Genomic DNA, 25420 nt, shown 5'->3' with positions numbered 1-25420 from the left:
CCTCACTCACCTGGCCTCACCAGTCTGCATTTCTAGCTGGTTTACCCATGCCTTGTAAACATCCACAGGACTAGTGTTGATTATGAGAGACTTGTCCTCCATGATTTCCTTCACCACCGGGGCCAGGAGCTGGCGCAGGGAGTTCTGTCCACGAGCACTTCGATTGAAGCTGACAACCATCTTAATGACAGTGGGGTTTCCAGTAACAATATCCTGAATCTGGTCTACCTTAGAGCTGCAGCACGAACAGAAGAGTTATCCATATTTTCAAACCCTACACATTTAAAACCGCCCTATTTCTATGTTGCAACCTCTTTATTTGGTCTGTTTCTTAAGGCCTTTATATAAAAAAAGGTGATATATAGAGACAACTAGCTGAATTCTGCATAAGTTATAGTAATGTCCCAGAACATAGCATAGTCCGTGGCAGCTAATTTATACCTGATTCAGACCCCATACCTTCAGCCACTATCTGTTAAAGGCATAAAATAGCATTTCCTTATTTCAGGATAAGCTACCAATCTGCACTTACAGAACATAAGATTACATAAAGCATACTCAAGCACAAACCAAGAAGCCCTAGCATCTTTTTGCAAGCTGTTTTTTCATAGAGGAGTATGGTCTGCCATAGAAAGATTATTTTTTTCCTGAATCAGCAATCACTTGAGTATAAGAGTAATATTCAGAAAACAAAGTTATCTTGTAATAAAATCATGTATGTAATTTTGTGGCAGCTTAAAGATTAACCACCAGTTTCCTTTAAGCACTAAGCACTCATTGAACTGTCTAAAACACAAACTAGCTAAATACTTTCTGTGATTGCACATACTTTATCTCTTCTTCTAGAGCAGTTTTGAAGAGTTTGAGAAGCAGGTATTCTTCCCGTTGATTGGAGGCATAGTTGTATAGAGTGAAGATTACTGTATCCATAAACTTTGTTGATTTGTTTTGTGGCATCTGGAAAATCAGCTTTGCCAGATACGTGGGATTAGTCTACAAAGCAAAAAAAAAAAAAAAAGACTTGCATATGATTGTCCAGGACAAATTGCCCTCACTTTGAGGGCAGGTCTCTACATTTGTTCATGCCTAAAGCAGTTATGTTGACTCGGATATATGTCACTTTTCTACGCAGATTTTACTTTTCTTCAAATCCTAATGCATAAGAAACATGGAATACTGCACAGTCTGTGAGAAGCTCCATTAAGCATTTTATCTGCAGTCTCTGGATAGTACCTCTCTGCATCTAGTCTATGTATCTGATGACAATTAGAGTTTACCATACGACAATAGGTATCTACCAAGAAAACTTTGTATACTTCATGTCTACTTTGGAGGGCGTCTGCCCTGGGAGGATCTAAAATGCTTCTGGAAAAATGTCAGTGTGGTGAGATAAAAAAAGCACAAGAACAGATACATCATATTCTGTGAACTGCATTGCAGACTACTCCCCTTCCACCACATATAATGTATGCTACTAGTGACAGTAATTTACGTGGACTGTATGGAGATAAACCTTTCTCCTCAGACAGGAGAGAAATGCTCAGTACAGACTAAAGTATATCCAAGGAAAAACCAGCCATATTTACTACACACTTTAAAAACAAAGATTTTCTCAGTTACAGGAGGTATTAGAAATTGATCATAGTGTCGGCTGCAGTCTGCATGTTATTTGGAAATATTTTTATAATCACTACTACAATCATTAAAACAAAACAAGCAGTACAACATATTTCTGGTTTTTCTTCAAAAATTTCCTTCCATGTTAATTTTTGCATTAAAATTTACCTGTAGAAGGTAGAATAAATGTTGATAAGCCTCCAATTTTTTTCTTCTCTCCTTACTCAAACCTTTGATGCCCTGTTTGTCAACCATAACCATCTCTGCCAGTTGACTTTTGCTCTTTTTGTTAAGTTTCTTACTGTGCAGTACCACATCCTGCAGAAAGATGATGAAAAAGTCTGGATTTAAAAAATGGATTATATATTCACAAAATAGGCAGATTGGAAAAATGAACATTTTCCCAACCACGTTAAATGCGCTATTACTCCAAGTGCATTAATTAGCTACTTTTACTTAATTTTGCTGCTCTATTCACTACCCAGTTTTTTAACATCTTTATCTTTCACCAGTATGGCTTGCCAACAATGATTGTATGAGGCCTGATCTCCTATACAGACTAATTCATTATTAACATTGAACAAGCTGTTCAATATGATCAGAAGTTTACGCTGTTCTAACACAGAAAAGAAGTAAAAGACTTTAAATCTGCCAAATAATTACTATTGTCCACAACAACCAAAACACAGTGACATACAACTCAGGGAAACAGAACAGCATCTAGCACAAGGTAGAAATATGCAAAGATAGTGCTTAATTTACCAGGAGTATTTTGACCAACTGAGGGTGACTGAGCACTAGCACAGGTTGCTCAGATTGTGGCGTCTCCATTGTTGGAGATAATCAGCCATCTGGATATGGTCCAGGGCAACCTGTTCTGGGTCCCTGCTTGTGTAGTGGGTCTGGACCAGATGACCTCCAGAGATCCCTTCCAGCCTCAGCTGTGATTGTGTAACCCTGAGTTCCTTCAGCATGGGGAAATGCTCAGTGCATGCTACCAAGGGAGCCTGAACAGAGCCTGCTGACCTGAAGAGTGATTCTGTTTTTCACCAGCAATCCAATCTTTATATCCATTAAGTTCAAATCCTTCTCCAGCTGCTGATTGGATCGAATTTTTGTAACCACTTCTTCCCTTAACCTCGTTACTTCCAGTTCTTCTTCAAAGTCTAAGTCACTTTGGTCCAAGAGGTAGGCGAATTTGCGCAGAACAGTCAAGGGTGGATTTTCAGCACCAACTGTAGTTGAAGAAAATAGGCTTGTTAGTTGATGTAATACTGAACTCCCCTAAAGCCCTCAGGAAATGGATCACTATGCAGAAAATCTGAAGTTTATGCCAGTTAACAATATTTTTGGCACACTTTAAAAGTACAGCTATGCAAAATAGTTCCAGCTGTAGAGCAATTGTGTTGCAAACACTTGCACCGGTTTTGAAGTTAAATAAGAAACTGAGAAATCTCACGTGAAACTTATAAAAATCCCTGACTGAACACAGTAACATACATGTCCCCAGACATAAAACATTCAACTGTTATTACTTACTTAGTGTTCTGTAGTCCTCCCTGGCCTTGTTTGCTCTAAGAAATGCTTGTATCTTCACAATTTGGTCATTCTGAAAGGGATGAAGATTAGGCAAAAGAATTAGTTGCAACACTTCTGCTCAGAAATATGCTGGAAAATTTGCACCCTCTTTCCTGTTTCCCAAAACTGCTCCTGCAGTCATGCTACCATACTTCAATGCTTCATGTTCAGAATGGAGAAAAATTACTTACATGATCCTTGAAGTATTGTAGGCGTTTCCTGTAAGCTCTCCTTGCTAGCCACATTTTGACCCATGACTGAATCTAAAAATAAAATAAAATTTTTTAAAAAGTTAAGGGACACTGCACAAACTTTTGTGTGTGTGTTTTAAATTTACTTTTAACGTCTACTTCTGCAGGCATGGTGTTCTCATGTCAGGGCCATAGATGACTGTGCCACCAGGCTCCTACTGGCCAGTGACCAGATAAAGGGGTTCCCACTAAACCACTAAATCAAGCTGACATAAAGTTTCTACCATCTGTGTGCAACATTTCTACCTTGAGGTCTCAGGTCTCAATTGTAAACCAGTCTCCCTCAAAAACAGGGGATCCTGTAATAATATTCCATCTGTGGAATCCAATCGTGGCATAATGGTACCATCAGCATCTTAGAAAAGTGAGTGCTTTACAGAGAGACAGCTTTTAAGGAAAATACACTGCCATCCCAAATGTTTTCTAGTTTAGCTTTGGAAAGAGAAATGTAAGGAAATATCTTTCAAGAGCCCCTTAAGTTCTGGAAATCCGGTTGAAAGTCAAACATAGAGCTTTCAAGAAGCAATTTGCTTAAGTCGTCAATTGAACAGCTTTCAGTGGCATGCAAATTTCTGTAAAATGTCCGGCCTGTGCTCCAAAGTCTCTGATTCACATGTGGTGATGGATTTTGTCAAAGGATAAAACACACTTGGCCCCCAAAACACATTGGGCATTCTTACCTTAACAATAGCAGCAACATTGCCTTGAAGCACCTTTAATCTGTCAACATAGCTCTTCCTTTGTTTGAATCCTTTCCAGAAAGCCTATTTTAGAGAAGGCAGGAGACAATTATCCCTAGTAAGAAACTAATATTTATTAAATCTATGTAACACACTAAAATCATCAAATATTAAACAGTGTTTATCTTGTAGAAAAAATCTGCCAATGTGATAAAGAGATAACTGAAGTATAAGTAAGCTTGCCTCTACTTTTTAAGGTACCCTAATACATTTCATGTTAATTTTGACCAATCTCAGCACACTTTATTGTCCAGTGCTATTTCCTTCACCCTCCTGAATTCATCCTTAATCTTACCAACAGTACACCCACATCCTTAGCATCCCAGTCACTGGCTTCATCCCACATAAATTACTTCCAGCTCTTGCCCATTACTCAACCTCACATCCCATCCCTGGCACAGCAATGGAGTGCCTCAATCTGGAGACCATATCCACATGGATAACAAGATGATGATCAGGAATAGTTACAGAGAGTTTGCTAAAGGAAGCATGTAAGGGTGAGGGGAGAGTAGTGTGTTCTCTACTTGATGTCAGTAAGGATCGTTGGAATAACATCCTTACATCTTAATAACATCCTCAGACAGCTCAGGGTGTGGGCTGGATGAGTGGGCAGTGAGGTGGATCGAGAACTGGATGAACAGCAGATCCCAGAGGGTCAAAATCAGTGGCACAGGGCCTGGCCACAGGTGGAGGCCTGTCCCTAGTGCTGTCCCTCAAGGTTCAATGCTGTGCTGTTTAACTTATTCATCCATGACTTGGGTGGAGGGGCAGATGCCTGCTCAGCAAATTCAGAGGACACAGAGCTGGGCAGAGCAGCTGATACCCCAGAGTGCTGTGCATCCCTTCAGAAGGACCTCAGCAGGCTGGAGAGATGGACAAAGAGCCCTGTGATATTCAGCAAAGGCAAGGGCAGGGTCCTGCACCTGGGGAGGAACAAGCTCAGGCACCAGCACAGCCTGGGGCTGACCTGCTGGGGAGCAGCTCTGCAGAGAAGGACCTGGGGGTCCTGCTGGACAACAAGCTGCCCATGAGCCAGCAGCATGTCCTGGTGGCCAAGAAATCCAATGGGATCCTGGGGGACATTGGGAGGAGCATTGCCAGCAGGTGAAGGGAGGTGATCCTGCCCCTGCACTCAGCTCTGTGAGGCCTCACCTGGAGTGCTGTGTCCAGTTCTGGGCTCCTCAGGACAGGAGAGACATGGAGCTCCTGGGGTGGGGCTGCAGGGGCTGCAGAGATGATGAGGGGTCTGGAGCATCTCTCTTATGAGGAAAGGCTGAGGGAGCTGGGCCTGCTCAGCCTCAAGAAGAAATGACTGAGAGGGGACCCCATCAATGTCTATCAATATCTGAAGGAGGGTATCAAGAGAGTGGAGCAAGCTCTTCTCAATGGTGCTGAGCAAAAAGGACAAGAGGCAATGGGCAGACACTGATGCACAAGAAATTCCATCTGAATGTGGGGGAAGAACTTCTTTACTGTGCAGGTGACCAGGCACTGGAACAGACTGACCAGAGAACTTGTGGAGCCTTTGGGGATATTCCAGAACCATCTGGATTAAATCCTGTGCCATGTGCTCAAGCAGGATAACCCTGCTTGAAGAGTGAGGTTGGACCAGATGACATGCTGTGGTCTCTGCCAGCCCCACCCATTCTGTCACTCTTGCATCCAGAAGTTGTCCCTTACCTATTGGGACCTACGTTGTTCTTGCCCTGGCCTCTTGTCCAAGTATAATTCCTTCAGCTGACTCTGTTTGCTAGCTAAGAAATAAACACTTGTCAGGGAACACAGTGACAGGGACAACAGATACTTCTACTGCTGCTTTTGCCTGTCATCTCTATCAGCCAGTGACACCAGCCTTGTCCTCTATTTGTTGTCTTTCCACAAGTAATTTCTACTTTAATGCCAATAGAAAGAAAACAGAGAACAACTTTATTTACCTATATTTCTCCATATTTTTAACCCATTCATACTTTGAATTTCTCAAATACAGTTCTTTACTGGGCTAGGGACACTATGCTCAAAATGAAAAGTCAATTCAAATAACAACTACTAGTGGTAAAGCTATTTATCATAATGAATTGTTAAATATAGGTCTTGTAGATTAAAATAAAAATAATTTATGTATTTTTCTTTTATTTTTCCTTCCCTTTTGTGAGTAGGTGGTGGAATAAATTGTTCCTAATAGGAGCTAGATATCTCATCATTTAAAACCAGTGTCATGCCTCTGCCAGTGTTTGCACCCTCAGCAGAACGTTTCCTTTGTACACCTTTTGGAGTTCAGCAAAGTGGGAACATCCAAGAAATACTGCCAAAGAACACCAGGGCAGCTGCCACTCCCTGTTCAGCTATGACTTCATGGAGCAGAAACAAACCACTTCCAACTAGGGACAGTCTAGTAAGGAATGTGTTTCTTAAGTCATGCTTTGCCAAGGAATTTTTGTTTCGATACTTAACAAATATCTTCTGGTCTTGTACTGTGCATAGTTAGGTACACCACAAAAAATCTGAGCACGTCAGAACAAAGCCAGAGCTGTGCTTAATGAGCTTTCCCCAAGTAACTTACACTGGAGGTGGATATGATAGATTCTTTTAAAATTGGATATTTGCTGTGTGAAATCACATATTTGCAGATGCAGAATTTCAAACTGCCATTGCTGAAAACAGGGAGACAGATCTGTTCGAGAATTTTACCAGTGGTAGTAATCAGTCATGTCACCTGTTACATGCAAAAAGCTGCCCAAGCCACATTGCCTTCTTGTTCTAGAACAATACCTGTATTTTGATGGCAGATGGCTCCTGGTTTTGAAGATAGGCTTTTCTCTCCTGATAGTTTCTTCTGACTAAGAATCCCCTTGCTCGGGCTTGCAGCCCAACAATCAGATTTTCATTAGCAAGCCACAGCTGCTCTCGATTGTAATCTGCTGTAACTTGCCCAGCAATGTTCTGTTGAGAGATGATGGAAAAAGGTCATTTAAAAGACAAAACCATCCTGGAATGTGGACTGTGTTCTCTCCGTCTCTGCAGTTTATGTTCACCTGATCCAAGTCCCTCTGATTTACCCATACATTTTAATCAGTAAGAAGTGCTATGTTGTTACTGCTGAGCCCTACACAACCAGTAACTGAACAGCTTTCAAACTTCAGCTATTCAAGTAGGTAAGTTATTTTAAGACAGTATTCCTTTCTACTTTATATATATTAGCAGGGTTATGCTTTCCTAAACTGAGAAGTGTCTTGTACAACTCAGACATCTAGAAATACTAACTAAATCAGCAAGTTCTCTGTTGAGAAGGACACACAAGTACTGCTGCATTCAGAATGTCAGAAGGACTTACACTGACCCAAGTCCTTTGTGTAGAGTAGTAAGCCTGTAACTTAGATAAGCTGCATCAGAATAATAGAATAGAACAAATGAGGCTTGTGTGATTTGCTTTCCTTGAAAGTTATATTTCACACTAGTGCAAAACCTCTACAGCAAAGGAGCTAAAATAGCACACTCATCCTCTTTAATATGGACATAAAAAAATGCTGTCAGAGGATTAGATTTAAACAGAAAATTATGGTCCCACCTGCTCATAAATACATCATAAAATTTTTATAAGTCAGTGCAAAGTTCTATAAAATAAAAAGATATGGAAGCAGTCAGAATTTCCTACATTGGTGTCTGCTGATGGTCATTAAAAGAAATGCTGTAACTTCCAGTAAGGAAATCCCTAAATCATTGCCAGACATTAGGCAGGAGGCTGTGCTATCACTGTCTGCTTAGACTTAAGTTGCTGCTCTTGTCAGAAGCAGATACTGATAAAGTGACCTTCAGTTTCACCCACCACAGACTCTTCATATTTTCATGTCTCACACTCTCTCAAATGTTTATGCTGCTTTTGCAATAAAAGCCAATGTTTTAGCCACCTACCTGGATTTCTTCACCAGTTAACCATGATGTTTTTGGTACAACTCCTTTGGGGGCAACACAGGTACCTTCCTCAGTTTCCACATTGTAATAGTAATCATACATGGTTTTCATCACAAGTTTAATCCATGGACTTTCACTAGAACCTAAAAGCAGTTCATACCATTAGTACAGATTTGTGTCCTGTTTCACTGATAAATTACAGCTTTCCCTACTCATTTCCCCTCCCTGTACTTGCTGTGAAGCCCTTTGACACACAAAATCTCTATGTATCTTGGGCCATTTTGTAGTAAGGTTTTTCAAAACACCCTGCTAGGTGGATAAGGGTCATTCCTCTAGAACAAAATGGTGGAACAGTTATGAGGTTGGTACAGATCCTCTGCTAGCCTCTCCAAACCCTAACGTGCCAAATTAGTGCTCTAAAATGTGTGTCCTCCATCTTACATCATCACTCATAAGTGAAATACTGTATTTATAAAAAATATATTTCTTATCTTCTGCCTGAATTCTGGACTTACCGACTCTTACCCCCCCTCCTCCCCAACATTTCCTATATCCACATCATTTTCTTGTTTGTTGCTTTGGTCTGCATCCCGACAGGCAGGAAAAGCCTCATTTCCTTATGGACAAAAGGCCCCAAGATAAAACTAGCGAGGCTTTCAAAATACTCATGTTGCAAAGTGAAACATGCCCATCTACAGTAAGAACGGGTACTACACAGCAATTTTTTTGGTAGCCATTAACTACCCTTGGCTGCTGTTAGTTATGACCAGCTTTTGCACCTCTAACATAACAAAACATCCCATCGTCTGCTAAGAAGAGATTCTAGCCCCAGCTTTTGCTGGTAACTGCTGCTCTGGCAATGCACAGGGCCCATAATTGGGCTGTGAGCATTGTTAGATGCTGCCTTGATCTTTGACAGCAATCTGTAAGATTGATGTGTGCATCTCTGCATCTGCTAATATGAAGAAGAACTGTCAGTGAGTAATATGCCTTTCTGAGAGAATGGACTAGTCTATTGACAGTCGCAGAGAAGCTGCCCTAAAGTCGCTCAGAGGCAGGTCTGAGATTCTAGAAAGCCTCAGATGGACTCTGGTAATCACTAGACTTGCTTCTCAGCACTCAATGTGGTCTGCATTATGTGTGCAACAGTACAAAGTCACGTAAGATGCACTTGGAAAAGTATAACATTTGTCAAAAGACTTTAAAGCAGCAGCTGCCTCCCTCAATTTACAGTGATTTTAGGTAAACTTCCTGTTCCAGCTTTCTGGTTGCCTCACTGATATGGACATGTGGAACTGTCCTGTTTAAGAAGTTTTTTACCTTCTGTAGTTTTCATGTTCTTGGCTTCAGAGAGGTTCCTGAAGTAGGCTTCAGCACATTCAGGAATGACTCGTAATCCAAACCTTGACTGTAGTATCATCAGGATGGGCTGTGAATCACCTTTCTCCAAACTCTTGTTAATCATTGATATTCCAACAGCCACTGGTGTAAAATAATAACATTGAAAAATGAAGTGTCTCGTATACACAGAGCTGACCCAAAACACATGCAGGATCAGAAGCCCATGTACAGGAGTCACTCCATGAGGCTGAGCAAGCAGGCAAGGATTTCAGTACTAGAAGCAGTTTGTTGTTAGTTTGATTTAGGTGGAATGGGTAGCTTTGGCTAGGCAGTAAGAGATCAATCAAAAATACATTGCCAGCCAGATGAGCAATACCACCACTGTCCAGACTTCTGCCAGACAGCAACCTGCTTGTTCTCTGTGCTTTGAAACAGACACATGTGTACTGGAGATGTCTTTCTACCATTGCTGTGGCACTGTGATATCCAGGCATCTGGACTCAGCAGCAAGGAAGCAGAAAAAACTGGGAAGCCACACACTACAGCTGGCTGCTGCTGGCCCCAAACTCATACACAGCCCCATGTGCCTCATCAACTCTGTTCAGCAGTATTTGAATGCTTTCCTTCCTCCCTTTCATCATGTATTTAAGAGTGCTGAAGATATTTTTACGAAGACAAAAGGAAACATGAGCTAAGATTCGTTTATGTAGGTCCACTATCATCTGGCTTTTCCTCATCTTTTAATTAATTATGCCTGTGTTTTCAGAGGAAAATATAATAAAAGTATTTATTAGGGAAAAAACTAAACTCAGCAGAAAATATTCCTTTCATTTTAAGTGCTAGCAATTAATACTCTGGCTGTTGCTCTAGAGAAAGGCCATTTGGACCCTGGAAAATCATAAGATAATTGGGGATTAGCCACCCTCAACTGCAGAAAACTGTCAGCTCCAGTCTGCTTTTCTAGCAGTTGGGATGCCAGTACCAGATCAGCACTGCAAAGGGCTCTTTTCCACACCCATCCTCCCTTTTAAACAGCTGTGATATACAAAGCCACAGTTGTCTGGTGTGATAAGCCTGAACTCTCAACAAGGCCAAAGATCAGCTTTTTCCTATAACTTGGACTCTCTCAGGACACACAGACTTCCTGCTTTGAAAGACTCTTCCTGTGCAGGGCTGAAGTCTGTTCAAATCTTCTCCTGAAGGCCATTCAGCTGATACTTGGCCGACCTCTTTTTGTTCTCCACTTAGATAAAGAGTACAATGGTTGAACTCATTCAACAAGTGAAGCAAGGTGATGCAAAACACACAGCAAGCACCATGATGAGGGAGGAAATGCACCAGCACTTAGTGAACACTTCTTCCTAAATAAGATACAGAGTCCTTTACTGACAGGGAGGCTGTAAAAGCCTTTCAGAATTTTAATACTGTATAATTTAGTATTTATATAAGGCATGCAAGTTAGTTTGGAAGTGATCAAGACTGTTTCAGTGCCACTGCCAGTATCTTCTCTTATTTTACTGCTTAATTTACTGCCATTACTGCAGCAATCTCAAAACCACTTTTCAAACTGAAAAATGCATCTTTGACCACCTTGCAAAAGTTTTGGAGTTGTTTGCCTTTAAAAAATAGTGCCTGTGTGATAGATCAAATAAAAGTTTCTTTCCAAGTTGTGATCAAGCTAAACTTAAAGTTTAGACTACGTGAACAAAACATGCAAACTTCCTGAGGCAGGATGTGTTGGTTATAGGAAGTATCAGGTTCTGTGCCATGGGGAAATGTTAAATCTCAGGTTTTAGCTGCAAAACCTTAGATGTTTTTAAGAATGTGCTGTGCTGACAGTGCTTCTTTTCAAGCCACAGGGCAGAGTACACAAGATTAGTATTTTTTTCCTAAAGGTGAAAAGTTAAAACAATTCCATTGAGTATCCTTGATGGTGAAAAGCTGTACATTTATTACCAACACAGATTATAAGAAAATATACTAATACAATGACTAGGTAGTGGATGGACCAGTGGTTTACCATTAGCAACATTGTATGGTATTGCTATATGAATTATGCTCCCCTAGTTTCTGCAGGCTGCTTATGATGCATCTTCTTAATGCTTTTACACCAGTGAACACAAATGAGGGTGTTTTCAAGTTGCTCATTAGGTTTAACTCAAATCCATTTATAAGCTATGTGTTTCCTTCCCTTCTCTGTGTTCATGTTTCCTCATGGCTCTGGGAGCATTCATGGGAAGCAGGTTTTTCCACAAAAGAAGGTATCAGTACACTCCTCAGTACAAAAGCTTGATTGAGACAATGTGTGTATCTGACCCTATCTCAGAAAACACAAGCCCAGAGCCTTCTACAGATGTGTGACCTACAAAAATACTGTCAGCCATCTTCAGTATCTGCCTTGTTACATGAAGATGACATTTAGTTGTTTAGATCAATTTTAAGGTAGTAGTAACACAAAATGCTATATTCCTGTAGCAGGGATTTGTGATGGCCAGCTGTGTTCTCTTCCATCCACCACTTCCCAAGCAGTAACTGCTGATGTGCCTGTGGGCTCCCTGCACCAGGGATGGCTGAACACAGCTCTGCAGGAATGCACTGACTCCAGCACTTGCATTCACCAGCTCCTGAAGTGCCACAGAAGGCCACTGACTCACCCAAAGCCAAGTGAAGCAGAAGGTGACCAATACCCAGTGCCTTGTCTGGGCTGGAACAGGCAGGGACGTCACCCTGCTCTCCAGTGTGCCCCACAAGCCCAGAGTGCTTGCTCCTACATTACTTGCCAAAGTTTATTATGTATTATGAATAGCTTTCTAAAATTATTATATTAAACCAAAGCTTTGACAACAGGTGCTGAGTGCATTCAGGACACAGCACTCTGACAGATTAAACCTCAGCATTTTTCCTACAGATTTCCTTTTCCTTACAGATTGGAAGAGCATATACTTTTCAAAAAGACCTAGTATTCCTTGTACAGTGCTTTAAAAGTTAATATGTTCCTGATTTTTGTTTGTCAGCACTCCATAAAAGAAAGAAAGAAAGAATATGAAGAAATATGAACAAGCAAAGTGGTAATCATAAAAATTTGCCCTTACAACATGCATAAAGGCTTTAGTCTTATATATAGCAAAACAAGCTCCTGAACAGCATATCCCTGCTCATTCATATATTTCAGGAGCTACATGAAGATACACTGACATTAAAAAGATTGGTCATGATGTTAACCTGCATAACCAAATCCTGAATTATTAGCCACACCTTAAAGATTACCACTATAGATAGAACTAACACCACTCCTGAAGTTTTAAGTCATCTCAGTTTTAGCATGACAAAGAACACTCATTCATTTCTTTTCATGTACTTAAAGAGCTTCCACATTCCCTGAAGTGGAATATATAAATTACCAATTTCAGACTAAGAAAAACAAGAGCAGTGCAGATACAGGTAAATGCTTACAGTTTGCTGCTTCTTTTATGTTGTTATTGCTGTCATGAATTCCTCTTTGTATTTCATCCAGCCAAAGGAGCACTGATTCATCTTGAGATTCCTGGAAAAACAACAGTAAAAAGGCTTGAAAAAACTGAATAATAAGAGTGGTCTCAGTACACTAATAGAGCTCCAATATAGAATCTCTGCTTTGCAAAGCCCTTGAACACAAAAAAGGATTGACTGTTTAAAACCATCAGTGGAACACATTCATAATCTATTTACTGACTTAAAAAGATTCTGTTCAGATACAAAGCCCTGAAAGTTTTGATGTCTAGAAGAACAGGAGAATTTGTGATACTGCTGGCATAGAATTCATTATTCTAAAGATCAATAAAAATTGAAACATTTTTATTTCCGTGATATGTAGGCACAGTAGTCTGAGTCACATAAAATCACACCTTATCAGGCAGCACTGTGATAGTAGGAAAGAGTAGAAGAAGACTGCAGGAAGTTGGCTTCCTTTCAAAATCCCTTATTTGGAAAGGACCCTTGTGTATATCTAAGTGCGTGTTACATTAGAAAACAGCAGTGAAAACTAACATGAGAAAGACAGCTCAGGTTTAGTAATGATGACTTTGCTCACAGATGCAAACATCTGTGTAATTAAACAGCAGAATAGGTACTGCTCCTCTTTCAGGCCTAAAGTGCATGACACTAAACCAAAGTTAAAATAGAAGGTGTGGTAGAGTGGGCTCAACATCCTCAGTAACCATCCCTACTGCCCAGGTTCACTGGTGATACCAGCACTTCACCAGATAAAACAGGGTTAAAGCAATATTTAAAATCTAATCCAGTAGGTGGGTAGGAAAACCATGCTAAAGAGGAAATAGGAGTGCCAGGCCTATAACAGACTAATGATGAGAGAAGCTGGAATGTATTGATTGAGAGATCTAAGATAACATACACACAAGTATTTCAGGGAAAAAACTTAATGGGAAACACATTCAAACTAAAACAGTGTGGAAAAAGAAGCAGCTTTGCAATGAGTATGCCTGGTTCAGCACTGAACTTCATGCCAAAGATCTAATAAATCTGATATCCACAGAAACTACAAAGAGAAATCAAGGTAAAAAACCCTAAAAACAAACTTCTCAGTTTGCACCATATAGGTAAATAAGGTAGCAGAATACATAAATAACATGGTGCCAGACAATCACAGGACAGTGGACACATACTGCTTATTTTTCTACCAAGTGAGAGTTAGAGTTAGCACTTGAGAGAATGTTTAATAAATTCCCAATCTGCCACTGCATTTTGAGAAGAACATTGGGGAACTGAAAAAAATTCCTCATCTGGTATCCAGCTTTTACACATTAAATACATGAAGAGACACAAGTACTGCTCTGGAGCCAAGTACAGGTTATGCTGAGCCTTTGGTCTAGCCTGGAAGCCAGACCAAAACTTGGGCTAGCTTTGCTTGCTGAAACAAGCTGCTGTTGAAAAGAAAAGGAAAAAAGGAAAAAAGGAAAAAAGGAAAAAAGGAAAAAAGGAAAAAAGGAAAAAAGGAAAAAAGGAAAAAAGGAAAAAAGGAAAAAAGGAAAAAAGGAAAAAAGGAAAAAAGGAAAAAAGGAAAAAAGGAAAAAAGGAAAAAAGGAAAAGAAAAGAAAGGAAAGAGAAAAGAAAGAAAAAACAGAAAGGAAAAAAAAAATAAAAAAGGAGGAAAAAAAGAAAAAAAAAAAAGGAAAAAATAAAGCCAGGCAGAGAAAAAAGGAAGTGATCAACAAAACAGCAAATGAAAATAGGGGAAAGGTTTTAGAGGCTGCACTCTGTGGAAGGGTGGAAACTGACTCAGGGGAGGCAGTAGGTGGATTGAAGGAGCCAGACAGCTAACAGTGGGTAGGGAGGCAAAAGGCAAAACAGAATGCAGTTTTCATAAGGCATGTTTGTATGTGTGGCTTATTTCCATCTTCACCTTTTGCTAAACTGAGATCATCACACCGTTCTGCAAGTCTGGATTCTCCCTGGAGAAGGGTACAGAGTTCAGCCACACGACGTTCTGGTCTCTGGATTAGACCCTTGAGGATTTACTAAACACACCCCTTGAATTTTCCTGACAACACCTTTATTCCAAATATCTGTATGTAAAAATTCTAGCAGAACTCCACATATCAGCTTCAGGCTTGTGGAAAATCAGGAGTTAAATTGCTGCTGTAAAGTAATTTTATCTGTGTTGGGCTGAGGCTGAAACTGAGTCATGTGTGCATATTTGGATACGTCACACCCTCTTGCTGTAGTAGACAAAGAGCAAATTAGCTCCTTACCATAAACCTCATGCTTACAGGATGCTTCTGGAGGACAGATCAATCATTCTTTAGTCCCTTACAGAGGGGAAAAAAGCCCCACAAAATGCCTCTTTAAGATGAACTAGAGCAGCACCATTGTTCAGCTGGCTGGATTTCACACACTACAATGAAGATCTTGTTTTTCACTGGACTGCTCTTTCTTACCTCCAGTCTTTGCACTACAGGTGAGTCCTCCTTTCTGTATCCATTCCATATTTAGTCAATAATGTGGACTTTTTCATAATGCTGTTGCTTTACCAGCAGTGAACTTGAAATGAGTTGTACATACATGTACTGATTACAGAAAACTGCTCCAGGATGTCTCCTTTTAAGCAGATTTTTATTCTTTAATTTCAGTGATGCCTTACCTCTGCCAGTCATTTTCCATAAAGAATTACATTTAAGGGAACTTTCTGCACTTACTGAGGACACGTCTGATCTAGTATTTTTGTAATGATATGATAACTTTAAACTTGTAGTGCCTTGTTCTACAGCTTCACAGATGGTGTTTTTAAAAGGAAATGCTCAGATGACTATTGTGATAAAAATAACTGAAGGAAATGATCAAATAATTAACGTGGGGTTTTTTTCCTTTCTAGAATTAAAACTGTTTTCAAACGAAACTCATTTTGAAAAGATGGTATTCCTAAATATATATATATCTATACATCTATCTATCTATCTATGTGTGTGTTTATACCTAAATCTATCTATCTATCCACACACATGCCAGCCCATGCAGGTACACATATGACTCAATGAGTGGTTAAAACTAGTTTTCTGGAGTAATCATTCAAAAACCTATTAAAAATTATGATCAGTCTATTACTCATTATTTTAGAACATCCTAATGTAAATCTGCCAGTGAACATTAATAAAACTCCTCTAATCAAATATGGACAGGCAAAAAAAAGACCAAAGATTTTCCTTCATATTTCTGTTTGCTTCTGAATTCCAGTTTCATGGTGCATACTGTAGGCTTTACAGTAAGTATTTTTGCATTAAATGCAGGTAAGAAAATTTAAATGACACAAATACTTCCACAGTTGTTTACTGTGCAAAATCAGTTTTACATCACATGGCTTGAAAAAGCAGTTTGAACACATTTGTTCTTCATGTGGAAATGTCGATGTCTTTACAAATTTCTCCACTAAAGACAGGAACAGGTGTTAATAAAATAGTATTGTTTTTGTCCACGTGCTGACAATATTTACCTACTGACAATTTTCATGCTGCTTGAAAAGTTTGATTCACTTCCCAGTAAATTACACCTAATCCCTGCCCAACCATTTGTTTTCAAGACACTGCCCTTGCTCGGGTACGAGAAGTTGAAAAGATCTGGTTTGCTTTAGTCAGAAGCTGAAGAATAACAATTTCACATGTGAGACCAAAACACTAAGGGTAATTCCAATTTTTTAATTTAAAAGTTTCAGTCTGTGCTAGACTAGATGGTGCTTTTTGCATCTTTTGTAGTCACGCATTTCATACGTGAAGTTTACGTGTCGCACATTTCATACGTGACAAGGATAGTAATGGTGTTTGATCTAAGCCTAAACAAAGACTGCTTATATGATGAATGACCAACATCCCTGCTACTGGGAAAAACCCTCCATTGGTCATAACCACTACAGAAGTGTCTGATATTTTTCACCAAAGATTACTGAAAACACTCCAAATGCAGAAAGATCAGCTAACACTACGCTAATGATGAATTTTCAAGATTTGGTGTGAAATGATAATTGAAGACTGTTGTCTGCATATTTGAACACCCAAAGCAGAGGAGAATGTTCCCAAGTCTTTTAAACTTATATTGCTTTTTTGTACAGAGATTATTATCTTTCTCTGTTCCTGCAGGTAGTTATATTGTTAATACAGCAGTTTCTCCTTTTTAACAATTTTAACTTTGTTTTATTTCTAAGCTTCAGAATTTTCACTAAATGGCTCTGCAATTAAAACTGTGTCTCTTATCAAAACTTTCCGTGGAATTTCAGCAAGAGACTATGATTACATCCCCCCTTATGCTATAGAAGGGGAAACAACAACCATCCATATCAGAGAAAATAAATGCACTTCAAAAAAGTCAAATGACACCACATTAACAGAAGTGAGCAACACAACTCTGGAGTACCTGACCAGCTCTCTGAGCACCAAGCTAATACCTGCCATCTACCTCAGCGCTGTGCTACTGGGCGTGCCATCCAATGCCATCACTCTGTGGATGCTGCTCTTCAGGATCCGCTCCGTGTGCACTGCCGTCCTCTACACAAACCTGGCCGTTTCAGACCTGCTCTTCTGCATCATGCTGCCCTTCAAAATAGCCTACCACATCAACGGGAACAACTGGATCTTCGGGGAGGCGGCGTGCCGGGCGGCCACGGCGGTGTTCTACGGCAACATGTACTGCTCCATCCTGCTGCTGACGTGCATCAGCGTCAGCCGCTACGTGGCCATCGTGCACCCCTTCACCTACAAGCGCCTGCCCAAGCGCGCCTACGCCACCGCAGCCTGCGCCGCCGTCTGGGCCTGCGTCTTCCTCTACATGCTCCCGCTGGCCATCATGCAGCAAAGCTACCACGTGAAGCAGCTGGGCATTTACACCTGCCACGACGTGCACAGCGCCTGCGAGGCCGTGTCCTCCTTCCAGTTCTACTACTACGTGTCCTTAGCCGTGTTCGGGTTTGTAGTGCCGCTGGCGACTATCGTGTTCTGCTACGTCTCAATTATATGCACACTCAAGACTCAGGAATGGTTCTGGTATGTCAAAGTCAGTCTTCTGATCCTCACCATCTTTGCTATCTGCTTTGTGCCAAGCAATATCATCCTTATTATCCATCACATCAACTATTACTACTACAACACAGATGGGTTGTATTCTTTTTATCTAATTGCTTTATGTCTTAGCAGCCTAAACAGTTGCCTTGATCCTTTCCTTTATTTTCTAATGTCAAAAATTAGAAGTCAATCCAATAGTTATCTAACAATGGTAAAAATATCCAGGGAAAAATGAATTTATTTCTATTATGGAAATTATGATTTTGTATAGTATTAACACAGAAACAAATCTCAGGTGCGACATTTATACTTCAAGTAAAACGTGTTAGAAAACACAATCTCAGTTAAATTTACTTCCCCTAATACAAGGAATATCTCCAAAAGTACACTTTTCCAGCTCTATAACTTTATTACACGTATTGCAACACCTATGTATCCAGATTCAGGGAAGTAGATCTGCACCTCCATTTCCTTCTGAGATGATTTTCTGGCCATGGAGAAGCTGTCAGAGTATCAGTCACCGCAGCCTCTAAATACCAGAAGTGGACTCAGCATCCAAAGACCAATTCCAGGGCAATTCGTGACACCTCAAATTAGCTCTCAGCCAAAAATCACTGCAGGAACAGTGATACAAAACCAAGTTTTTGGCCTGGTGAAAATGGGAACAAGTAAAAGCACTTTCTACGTGCCTGGGAGCAGTCCAGAGCAAATCCTGCCCTGGATGGAAGTACAGAGTCCCCACAGGTTCACAGAACAGTAAATCTACAGCCGTGGATGCCGACCCTGACTCTTCCAGGGCTACCATGAGGCTGCTTAACCAGCTCTGCACTGGAGACTTGTTCTTCCACTTCGTCAGCGCCTGCCCTCCCCTCACCCACGGGATTGCTGGGAGCTAACCCTTATCACTGTGAATCCAGGCATGTATTATTACTCTTGCTTGGTAAGCAAAACGGGGAAGCTATTTTGTAGTATTCTGTATTTCCACATCCTCACAGGAAATACCTACAGTGTTACAAATGCTGCAACGTGTTGCCATTGACTGTTAGTAAAACATTGGGTCAACTTTTACCTTTACAGAAACTCAAAGCCTACATATAAGTTCCTAGAAAATTAGTCCAGTGGTTGTCATTTGAATTTGTAACTGCAGCATGTAAGTGGGGATAAAAATGTTTTATGTTGTTTTGATAATAGTATTGTAAAAAAACAAATAAAAAAGGTTATTGGAAAATGCCTCAAGGGAATTTGCAGCCTGGTGAGGCTCCCCTTTTTCTATTTCTTCTGCTTCTTATTTAAGTTAGTTTTAATCCTGCCCTTCCTTCAAAATGCACAAGAGCAAATTAGAGATAACTCTGAAATAATTCAAATATTACACAACTCTTGAAAAATATAAACAATGTGAGCCTAACTAAAACCTCTGTACTTAGCTCACAAAAAACCTAACAACCAAACACAATAATTTGGTCCATCTGTTTAGCTTTCCAATCATCCACAATATGCTCCCTTAGCACAGGGTTTCTCTTTACTGGGACCTGAATACATTTGGGTTGAAAAGGCTTTCAGAACTGTTAAAAGCTGTGGTCTAAGATTTACAGGACAAAATAAGTTCCAGGTTTGTGTTTTCAGTTTCAAGCAAGGAACAAATAGGTCAGATCTGAGATGAGGACCTGTAATGGGTGCTGGCAATTTGGGTGCAGACTCCCCCAAATCACCACAGCTCTGGGGAAGTGACAGCAAGCTGATTAGTGTAAGTAACTAGGATTGACATGTATGTTTTTCCAGATGTTGTGGCAGGAAGTTTATAGCGAGACCTATCTGATCCCTGTAAATCAAATACTTCCTTTTGCCACAGCTCACTCTTAAAACATGCTGAACACAAACTAAAACAGATCTGCTTTATAAACAGGGAACAGAAAAAGTGGAAAATAGACAGACTTCAGAAATTGCACTACCTTTACAATTGTGTTTGGATTTTTTTTTTACAAAAATGCCAGTCTAAATCATATTTTTATCCAAAGAATGGTCATATCTATGATTGATCATTGTAAAGAATAAGTATGTATCTGAGTGTTTCCTTTGGGAGATCTGTGTCTTGCTCTCTTCTGAAACAGGAGCAACACTCTGGTTCCCAGAGAAGGTGCTCTAAGTAGTTGTCAAGAGAGTGCAAAACCAAAATAGCTCAGAAGATAAAGGCCAGCAAAAGTCTCTAGGAACATAAAAAACCTCAGAAGACTTCAAAGAGATTGCACAATTTTTGTTCCAGAATTTGGATACATTCATTTGTTTCCTCTTTACACACTCACACCAGGATGGGAGTGGGCACCAGGTTTGTGTCTGGGGAGCACTGGGGCAGCTGGCAGGAGTGAGGCAGGGCAGCACTGCTGTCTGCAGGCACCTGTGGGCTGTAGCTCTCTGCCCTGGGGACATCCTGGCTCACTGTGCACACACATGGCATGTCCTGGGCCAGCACTGTACAGCACCAGCTCTGTGCACAAGTACTGACCCCAGCCCATCCAGCCAGGTGAAGTCAGGATGCACAAAACCCTCCCCAGCACACATGGTGAGGGAGAAGGCTTTTCAGCACTGAGGGTTCAGTGAAACCAGCCCTTACCTGGCAACCCTGCTGAGAAATTGACTTCTGCAAACACCTTTCAAAAGTTCTGACAGCAGATTACAGAGACACATAGTTTCACAGCAGGCACCCCAGGTGAGGTGACAAATGCTGGAAGATACTTTACAAGCCAAAGTTTGCAGACTTTCCCCAACACCATGACGGGGACACAACATGTGAATTTTAATTGTGTCTTCCAGACACTGGACATTTTAAGCGCTGTGCTAGCAGCTTTAGCTAACCTTGTGCTCAGTCACATCCTGCAAGCTGCTAGGCTGATCTTTGTTTATGCTTCCCTGAGCTGTAATGCTGTAATGCTAACCAGGACACTGCTTTTGAGGAAGCAGATAGCAACATCCTGCTGAGATAGGTTTAAACTGAAGGCATGTGCAAGACCATGAGCTTGTTATTGCATGATAAAGCTGTAAACAAAATATGCACAAAACTCCACTATAACAAAACAACATAAGGAGACTCCTCAAGGTACCTCCCTGAGATATGTTAAATAACACCATAATTGTGACTTCTTTCTGGCAAAAACCTCACTTTCCATCTGTGTTGAAGCTATCTGCCTGGAACAGTCCTGTAATTGTATCCTTACAGAAATTCACAACTATGTGAGTATGGCTGCTGCCCATATTTTTAATAGCTACAGCAACCTAGTGAAATTAAAATAAGTGAGATTACAGCAGTAGCAAGACATACACAGAAAATACCTTAATTTTAATACATTGAGAATGAATCCATTTTGCCAGTCAGAATAAGTTATAGTGCATAATTACTTAGTGCCGGTTTGTTGTCACTGGCTTATTTACAGCCTCACTGGGCAAAGGTAATGCAAATATTGGCAGACCAGACAGGGACATAGAAGCAAGTGAAAAGAATTGGCATTTCAGCTCTCACAGAGAACAAGAGTAAAATTCTAACCTTGCATTTCTGTGCTTTGGCATGGTGCAGAACATCCTGATAATGCCTTGCATTTAGTGGTCTCACATCTTGCAACTTGGCTGTGGGCAATAGCAGGGCTTCTAGAGTTTTCTCAGGATTTCCTTGGTCAACTGCTTCATTAATGTGTCCAATTGCAATGATTCCTATGAAACAGGAAAGTTACTAAAGATGCACTTATCAAAGAAAGTTGCAAGTCTTCCAATATCACATACAAACAAAGCAGTAATACAAAGAACAGAAAAATCACAAAACAAGAAGCAGAGGCAGCAACAGCAGCTGATTTTAAATTATTTTTGTTCTCATATTCATTTGAGGCTATTACGCTAAACAACTTTCCTTCCTGTCACTGTTATTGATGTAAACTCTTCCTAAAAATCAAAACTATCCTTGACAAAAAAGGGAAAACAGATTTTCCTATTTTCTGGGAAGAAGCACCTACATGAAGCTTAAGAGTCACATATTTATATGTTTAACATATTGGCTTACAGCACTGAAAGTCTTATTTTCAAGTGATTTCAGACCACATTATTTGAAACCCTGATTTGGACAAATACATATATACTGCACTCCCAGCTACAGCATTACATAGCAACTTAACCTCATTTCTTGTAATTCCACTGTAAATAACCAAACAGACAATGCTGACCAGTGGCACACAGTACTTCAGTCAGGAAGTAAGGCCCTGTGTATTTAATAAAACCTTTACTCATGTTCTTCAGACTGGGACAAACAGTTTCAAATCTATTTCCTTCTGCCCCTAAACAGCACTGAATGCACTGCCTGTGGTCCCTAAAGCCATCCCGGAAAGGCATCAGTCAAGGGTTTTGCCATCACCTGTGAGGGATGACATCCCTGTTCCCAGTGGATCATCCCTCAATAGGGTGGGTCTCTAGACCCACCACAACCCACCTGGTGAGGCTGCAGATCCAGGCTAACATAAGGCTTGGGGAATGAGCCATTTTTCCACGGTGGTCCAAAAGAAGGACTATGCAGATCTGGGACTTGCTTATGGAAACAGAGGCGTCCCTTCTTCCTCTTCACTCTGCCTATCTGCCCTCTCTAAACATTCCCAGGCAGAGGTCAGTGTCAATGAGAGCAAGAGCAGCTATTTTGGTACTCAAGACTTTCACTGCTACTGCAAGGTCTGTTCCAAGTCCTACTAAGTGCAGAGGTTCAGACAAAAAAGTGACTCTGCCAGTCAAATAAACTGCTCTGCACCCCACCTTGCCAGAGGGCACACATGGCAAGCAAGCTGTGAGGATCCATGGCAACCACTGGGCTGGATTTAGGAAGCAATAATTCAGCCAGTTTTAGAAATTCTGCAATATAAAATTTCCCTTACCAGTACGAAACAGCAGCATGCCTGACACTAATGGCAGTACAGGAAAGGCAGAGCAGCCTGTGTCTTACAAAGCCTCTCAAAGTGCACTGAGACTGCTTCTGAAATGGCTGGCAGTCTGAAAGCTGCCTCTCATTTCCTTGCTCCAGCAAATTCGGCATAACTTGATAGTTTCAAATTTTTACATGCAGTGGAAGAATTTGGTGCTTTAGGTTTCTTGAAGCCCAAATGACCAGCTATCATGTTTAATATAATACCATCCTCTCAAGGCAATATAGTAATATTCAGCTTAAAAAATAAATTTTAAATCCATTCACATGAGAACATGTGGGCATCAGAAGCTACTCTCAGACAGTTACCATATCAAGTTACCCAAAAGGAGAGCAAGACAGATACATGCACTGTCTAACTTCTTATTGACTCCCCTGTGAAAAAACAATCACTTGGAATCATTTACACAATAAAACACACTTTTCAATGGAACACTCAATTTCCTTCCTATGTACTAATGCGCTCTTTGCTTACAACTGCAAAATCCCCAAAGTGAGACCATCCAGGGCTGGAACATACTGCCAAGCAGGCAGAACCATAGCATCTTTAACACTGCAGAAGGCAGGCACCCTATGATATCCTTCAGCCTCTGAAACAGACAGGAACATTTCAAAGACATTTAAAGATCATCAGGCTTTCAAAAATTTTAACTGCTCTTCTCTTTCCAAGAGTGTCTGAATGAGGCCACTCAGTTTATAGATTTACATACCAAAGACCTGACTATGACCTCTTCGGGCAATGTGGAGGAAAAATTACTTACTTTCATTTTCTTCTTGAATTTGCATATTAACCATGTCAATGCAGTTCTGGATATCATTCCAGCTTAAATAATCTTGGCCTTGAGATGAAGCCTCTGACTTAATAGACAATAGTGTATCAGCATAACTATAAGAAGATATAAAATACATAAATGTATTTCATATATAAGATAAAGTGCCATAAAGAGTTAGTCAGATGTATAATTCAGTGACTAGTATTTTTTCCAATTACTCAATTTCAGACAAACTCAGCTCTTGCCAGAAATTATACAGACATGCAAGCTGCCTGTTCTACACATGCATTTCAGGATCTGAAGAAATGGCCCTGTAATTCAGAGAACTTTTCTTGGCTATGTGTCATGATGACAATACAAATACATACACACACATACAGCTGTATGGTACAAGAGATAAAGGTGGAGAAAAATTATGTACAGCTTCTTGCTTTAGGAAACTATTGATGTCTTCCTGACACTATTCCAAGACCACAATTTCAGTCAGTAGTATCAGGTAACAGCATCTCCTGCTACCTCCCTGAGGAAGATGATGAGCCATGGGAAAAAAAAAATGAAATTGCACCTCTCTCCCCACAACTCAAGATTCTCCAAGCACAGGCTCTGTAGTTTGTGTCCTCCCTTCCTAGAAGGCTCACAGATCAGGGAAGCTGGAAACCTTCATAGCAGTGCATATTCATGTGTACCTAAGCTAAATAATTTTAGTATTTCTGAATAAAGCATAGAACTGCTAAGTATGTGAAATAAAATATATGTCTCCTATTTAGATCAGAAGCCTGAGGAAGGAATGGCTGGCAGGAGAAAAACATAGGAGAGATTCATAATTTCCTAATCTGATTTGTCTTTTCAGCATCAAGTACCCTTTGTTTAAGGGCTTCTGGAGCTGGGACTGTGTATCACTTTAATAGTTGCAAACAAGGCTAAACTTCATTAATCTACCTGCTCTATTTTAAAATCTTTTGTATTATTGAGGAATTAGCCCCACTATGTGTTTTGTGAGATGACAGCTTTAAAAAAAAATAATAGGGTCCAAAATTTTCTTTATTAAATTCTCAAAAATCCCCAAACAACTTGAGCTATTAGAAGCTGTGACTGATTCTATTAACCTCCACAACATGAAGAGTTTTGGAGACCTATGACATATTTCCCCTATGCCATAGTTCCCCTAAATCCTCTCTTCCAGAAAACACATTCCCAATAAACCCATCTCTTCTGATAGAAAGCCATTGAACACATCTCCCAGAATGAAGTTTTTCTAGTTCTGCTGTATCTCTTCTTTACTGTGCAAGTCAAAGCTTCCTAAAGTATTCAACATATGGTTGGCAGCACAGGTTAACATACTGGCATAATTTTATTTACTTGTCCAGTCCAACTAACTCCTGCTGTTTCATCTGTGTTGATTGACAGTGTAATCTAAAGATTGGGTCACTAATATCACCAGAAATGCCACACTTGGGACACTCTGGGGCCATTTCTGGACATTTATAATGTTGCTTCTCTTGCTCACAAGCACCACCTCACATTAGCAGAGATGGAGCAATTAGTTTTGCTCCATTTTATGCCATTCTTCTCTCTCTGACCAAAACACTGGCTTCTTATTCCTAATCTGACTGCCTTCCTTCTGGCTTTGAGACACTCAGCAAGGGCCAATCTCAGATGCATGCCCCTGGACAACCTAGTGAAGATCTTCAGCTATGTGGTCCCTTTTCCTACTATTGCCTTCCAG

At 40.4% G+C, this 25420-nt stretch overlaps 2 protein-coding genes across 3 annotated transcripts in view; one reads left to right on the top strand and one right to left on the bottom strand.

Annotated features, from left to right (window-relative positions):
• IQGAP2 (IQ motif containing GTPase activating protein 2) overlaps positions 1–25420 on the bottom strand; it is a 123074-nt gene that overhangs the window by 14247 nt on the left and 83407 nt on the right. The window contains 13 exon segments of the mRNA XM_056514751.1: positions 11–235; positions 830–993; positions 1786–1935; positions 2644–2852; positions 3157–3226; positions 3387–3458; positions 4127–4210; positions 6956–7126; positions 8096–8238; positions 9416–9577; positions 12890–12980; positions 21512–21675; positions 23683–23807. Of these exon segments, the coding sequence (XP_056370726.1) occupies positions 11–235; positions 830–993; positions 1786–1935; positions 2644–2852; positions 3157–3226; positions 3387–3458; positions 4127–4210; positions 6956–7126; positions 8096–8238; positions 9416–9577; positions 12890–12980; positions 21512–21675; positions 23683–23807 (1830 nt within the window).
• Positions 15041–19217, top strand: F2RL2 (coagulation factor II thrombin receptor like 2). Of its 2 annotated transcripts, none has more exons than XM_056514754.1 (2): positions 15041–15389; positions 17130–19217. In XM_056514754.1, the coding sequence occupies exons 1-2, from the start codon at positions 15332–15334 to the stop codon at positions 18209–18211; spliced, it is 1140 nt and encodes a 379-aa protein (XP_056370729.1). In that variant the 5' UTR covers positions 15041–15331; the 3' UTR covers positions 18212–19217. The 2 variants fall into 2 exon arrangements, with proteins under 2 accessions (XP_056370729.1, XP_056370728.1); XM_056514753.1 differs by having other exon boundaries at positions 15051–15389; positions 17124–19217.

The sequence above is a fragment of the Oenanthe melanoleuca genome, chromosome Z (genome assembly GCF_029582105.1).
Source record: "Oenanthe melanoleuca isolate GR-GAL-2019-014 chromosome Z, OMel1.0, whole genome shotgun sequence".
Classification (NCBI taxonomy): Eukaryota; Metazoa; Chordata; class Aves; order Passeriformes; family Muscicapidae; genus Oenanthe; species Oenanthe melanoleuca.
The sequence above is the reverse complement of the archived record's forward strand: the minus strand, read 5'-3'. Positions and strand labels throughout refer to the sequence as shown.

Excerpts from the sequence above, each read along its gene's own strand:
- F2RL2 (XM_056514753.1), top strand. The coding sequence starts at position 15,332 with ATGAAGATCTTGTTTTTCACTGGACTGCTCTTTCTTACCTCCAGTCTT. Across the intron at positions 15,390-17,123 it reads CTCCAGTCTTTGCACTACAG|CTTCAGAATTTTCACTAAAT; the intron begins GTGAGTCCTCCT and ends TTTATTTCTAAG.